The sequence below is a fragment of the Entelurus aequoreus genome, linkage group LG10 (assembly GCF_033978785.1).
Source record: "Entelurus aequoreus isolate RoL-2023_Sb linkage group LG10, RoL_Eaeq_v1.1, whole genome shotgun sequence".
In the NCBI taxonomy this organism is placed as follows: Eukaryota; Metazoa; Chordata; class Actinopteri; order Syngnathiformes; family Syngnathidae; genus Entelurus; species Entelurus aequoreus.
In genome coordinates this window covers 43,156,872-43,161,812 of record NC_084740.1, presented here as the reverse complement: position 1 = coordinate 43,161,812, position 4,941 = coordinate 43,156,872, and the positions used below count along the sequence as shown (strand labels likewise).

The window sequence follows — 4,941 nt, the reverse complement described above, 5'->3', positions numbered from 1 at the left end:
CCATTATCGGACGTCTCTAAATCACAACGTTAAATTAATACGTCAATCAAAAGGATTTTGTATTGGAATTCACCAGACAGTGTACCTAATGAAGTGTCCACGGCCCTATTGTGTATCTATATAGTACGCTATAAATATTCTACATCGGTGTTACATAACGGCCCCCCAACTGTATGGATCCACTTTTAATCCGGTTGCCTCCAGCTGTGCCGGGACGATAATCCCTCTGTTTTAATCAGGCAGAGCGGGAGGTGCTCCAAACCCAGGCGAGTCCCACCCGGACCACCGGGAGTTAAAAGAAGGCCTAAATATTGAGGATTACTCTCTCTCTCTCTCTTTCTCTCTCTTATCCTCTTTTTCAGCATGGGATGTTCTGGCCTTTCATTTGAGTTTGTGTACTTTGGACCCGAGCAGCCATGAACACGGCCAGTGGCGTTCATCGAGGCTACCTCAGGAAATACGGTAGGCCCCACACCTCCTGCACCTACCGCTTCCGCTCAATATGATTACATATATTCATTAGAGATGTCCGATAATATCGGTCTGCCGATACTATCGGCCGATAAATGCGTTAAAATGTAATATCGGAAATGATCGGTATCGTTTTTTTTTATTATCAGTATCGTTTTTTTTTGTTTGTTTGTTGTTGTTTTTTTGTTAAATCCACATAAAAAACACAAGATACACTTACAATTAGTGCACCAACCCAAAAAACCTCCCTCCCCCATTCACACTCATTCACACAAAAGGGTTGTTTCTTTCTGTTATTAATATTCTGCTTCCTACATTATATATCAATATATATCAATACAGTCTGCAAGGGATACAGTCCGTAAGCACACATGATTGTGCGTGCTGCTGGTCCACTAATAGTACTAACCTTTAACAGTTAATTTTACAAATTTTCATTAATTACTAGTTTCTATGTAACTGTTTTTATATTGTTTTACTTTCTTTTTTATTCAAGAAAATGTTTTTAATTTATTTATCTTATTTTATTTGATTCATTTAAAAAAAAAAGTACCTTATCTTCACCATACCTGGTTGTCCAAATTAGGCATAATAATGTGTTAATTCTACGACTGTATATATCGGTTGATATCGGTATCGGTTGATATCGGTATCGGTAATTAAAGAGTTGGACAATATCGGCATATCGGATATCGGCAAAAAGCCATTATCGGACATCCCTAATATTCATATTTGATATTTACATCCATAGGGATGATGTTTGATAAGAAATTATCGAGTTTGAGCCTAATATCGAATCCTCTTATCGAACCGATTCCTTATCGATTCTCTTATCGAGTCCAGATAGGTTGTTGTATATGGAAAAAAACACACAATATTTGGTTTAACAAAAGCTCACTTTTATTATATAAGAAAACAATTTAATCTAAAAAATAAATAAATATTGACTGTTGCCCCCCTAAAAAAAAAATATATATATATTGACTGTTGTTACCCAAAGTATATTAAGTGGGATTTTTCAGAAAAACAAATATATAAGGTAACACAAAAACAAGCTGTCTCTGTGATCACTATAGGTGTATAAATAATATTATAGTGTTAAATAAAATCAGTCCCTTGGGCACAAAACTGGAAATAATACAGCTCTCCAAAAAGTGCACTTCTGCTGCTATTTGACATAACTGTTTGTTATGATGCTTTGACATTTTTGCACTTTATTTCTTTATTGAAAGAAAATTCTATGAATAGAAAAGTTGTTTGCAAATGTGGTTACAATGCTAAAAAATTAAAAGTTAAAGCTAAAAAAAGAAATACACTTTATTGAGTTAACATTATTTCTTTATAGGGGGAAAGATGTTATGAGCGAGGGAATATAACAACTACACTACCCAGCATACAACGGGAGTGACGAGCATGCGCGGTAGCCCCGAAAAGTGTTGTTGCATGTCGTCACCCGTGAAAGTAAACGTCAAGAACTCATCCAACACGCCTCGTCTGCATTATTTATAATTAGACAGACAACACATCTACAGTGTGATTTTGTTTTGTTTACAAGGAAAGAAAAACAAAAGTTGAAAAAGGGAGATCATGTCATATATGTATGTGCTGCGGTTGCTATAAGAACGTTGCGACAGCTGCCGTAAAGGAGGTGCGTTGCTATGTTTCCGGTTGGTGGTAAAAGTGTTCTTCATGTGTTTGTAGTCTGCTCAAATCTCCCAGTAAAGTTATTCATTGGATTATACCTTTTGTTTGGAACTTTATTACACCTTGGAGCACTTTTTCCCGTCCATTTTTTTCCTGCTTTCGCTATCTGCGCTTAATGACTGAGCTACGTGACTGATTTCTTGTGATGTCACACGGAGCATTTCTGGTCGGGACGGGATTCGTTCCGAGGGGTTCGAATATAGAACCAACTCTTTTTCTTTACTATAGTGGTCTCGATAACGGGTACCGGTTTTTAAAAAGGGATTCGAGTCCGAGGACTCGGTTCTTTTCTTATCGAACAACCGGGAAAACCGGTTTTGAGTATCATCCCTATACATCCATGTTTTCAGGCATGATTAAAAAAAATGTGCATCTTGAATGTTGCAGAATAAGAATATAAAATCAATAATAAGTATGAGGAATAACAGGAAGCATGGCTGCAGGGCTCTCCTTATATGGTTGTGACCATATAAGGGGGAATGAGTCATTATTGATCTGGTGTGGTTTTTGTTTTGTTTTTACAGCGTGATCAAACTCTTTTGTTGCTTCCTCGCCAACTTTAAATATTCATATGCAAAATTCATCACAGCGGGCACAAGTATTGGGTCACCTCCAGGAGGCGAAAAGTGACGAAATGGTGAAGTTTTCCCGCACATTTGCGTCTGTTCTGGGAGAACTTTAGGAAGTCGGGGTGTATCGTTGTATCGGAGCCTTGATTTATGGCCGACAGTGTTCTGAAATGTACTTTTAAGTAATTAATTATAGCTAGGGATGTCCGATAATGGCTTTTTGCCGATATTCGATATGCCGATATCGTCCAACTCTTTAATTACCGATACCGATATCAACCGATACCGATATCAACCGATATATACAGTCGTGGAATTAACACATTATTATGCCTAATTTGGACAACCAGGTATGGTGAAGATAAGGTACTTTTTTTTAAAAATGAATCAAATAAAATAAGATAAATAAATTAAAAACATTCTCTTGAATAAAAAAGAAAGTAAAACAATATAAAAACAGTTACATAGAAACTAGTAATTAATGAAAATTTGTAAAATTAACTGTTAAAGGTTAGTACTATTAGTGGACCAGCAGCACGCACAATCATGTGTGCTTACGGACTGTATCCCTTGCAGACTGTATTGATAAATATTGATATATAATGTAGGAACCAGAATATTAATAACAGAAAGAAACAACCCTTTTGTGTGAATGAGTGTAAATGGGGTGGGTTGGTGCACTAATTGTAAGTGTATCTTGTGTTTTTTATGTGGATTTAATAAAAAAAACTAAAAAAAACAACAAAAAAAAACAAAAAACGATACTGATAAAAAAAAAAACGATACCGATAATTTCCGATATTACATTTTAACGCATTTATCGGCCGATAATATCGGCAGACCGATATTATCGGACATCTCTAATTATAGCCACTCGTTACTTTGCCAAATAAGTATTTGAAATACTGGCATAATTAAAGTATTTTCCGCACTATAAGGCGCACCGGATTATAAGGCGCACCTTCAATGAATGGCCTATTTTAAAACTTTGTTCGTATATAAGGCGCACCGCATTATAAGACGCATAGAATAGACGCTACAGTAGAGGCTGGGGTTACGTTATGCATCCTGTAGTTGTGGCTCAATATTGGGCCATATATAAGGCGCACCGGATTATAAGGCGCACCTTCAATGAATGGCCTATTTTAAAACTTTGTTCGTATATAAGGCGCACCGCATTCTATGGCGCATAGAATAGACGCTACAGTAGAGACTGGGGTTACGTTATGCATCCCGTAGTTGTGGCTCAATATTGGTCCATATATAAGGCGCACCGGATTATAAGGCGCACCTTCAATGAATGGCCTATTTTAAAACTTTGTTCATATATAAGGCGCACCGCATTATAAGGCGCATAGAATAGACGCTACAGTAGAGGCTGGGGTTACGTTATGCATCCCTTGTTGTGGCTCAATATTGGGCCATATATAAGGCGCACCGGATTATAAGGCGCACCTTCAATGAATGGCCAATTTTAAAACTTTGTTCATATATAAGGCGCATCGCATTATAAGGCGCATAGAATAGACGCTACAGTAGAGACTGGGATTACGTTATGCATCCCGTAGTTGCGAGACCTGTTGTGGCTCAATATTGGTCCATATATAAGGCGCACCTTCAATGAATGGCCTATTTTAAAACTTTGTTCATATATAAGGCGCACCGCATTATAAGGCGCATAGAATAGACGCTACAGTAGAGGCTGGGGTTACGTTATGAATCCCGTAGTTGCGAGACCTGTTGTGGCTCAATATTGGTCCATATACAAGGCGCACCGGATTATAAGGCGCACGTTCAATGAATGGCCAATTTTAAAACTTTGTTCGTATATAAGGCGCACCACATTATAAGGAGCATGGAATAGGCGCTACAGTAGAGGCTGGGGTTACGTTATGCATCCCGTAGTTGCGAGACCTGTTGTGGCTCAATATTGGTCCATATATAAGGCGCACCTTCAATGAATGGCCAATTTTAAAACTTTGTTCGTATATAAGGCGCACCGCATTATAAGGCGCATAGAATAGGCGCTACAGTAGAGGCTGGGGTTACGTTATGCATACCGAAGTTGTGAGACCTGTTGTGGCTCAATATTGGTCCATATATAAGGCGCACCGGATTATAAGGCGCACCTTCAATGAATGGCCAATTTTAAAACTTTGTTCTTATATAAGGCGCACCGCATTATAAGGCGCATAGA

At 37.9% G+C, this 4,941-nt stretch overlaps 1 protein-coding gene across 8 annotated transcripts in view; it reads left to right on the top strand.

Annotated features, from left to right (window-relative positions):
• The first annotated feature begins 284 nt into the window (after positions 1-284).
• si:ch1073-83n3.2 (uncharacterized) overlaps positions 285-4,941 on the top strand; it is a 29,376-nt gene continuing 24,719 nt past the window's right edge. For all 8 annotated transcript variants that reach the window (XR_009827635.1, XR_009827636.1, XR_009827632.1 and 5 more), the window contains exon 1: positions 285-462. Coding sequence is in view for 1 of the 8 variants with exons in the window: in XM_062062158.1 (XP_061918142.1) it covers positions 417-462 (46 nt within the window). In the remaining 7 variants the exon portion in view is untranslated. The remainder of the gene's footprint in view (positions 463-4,941) is intronic.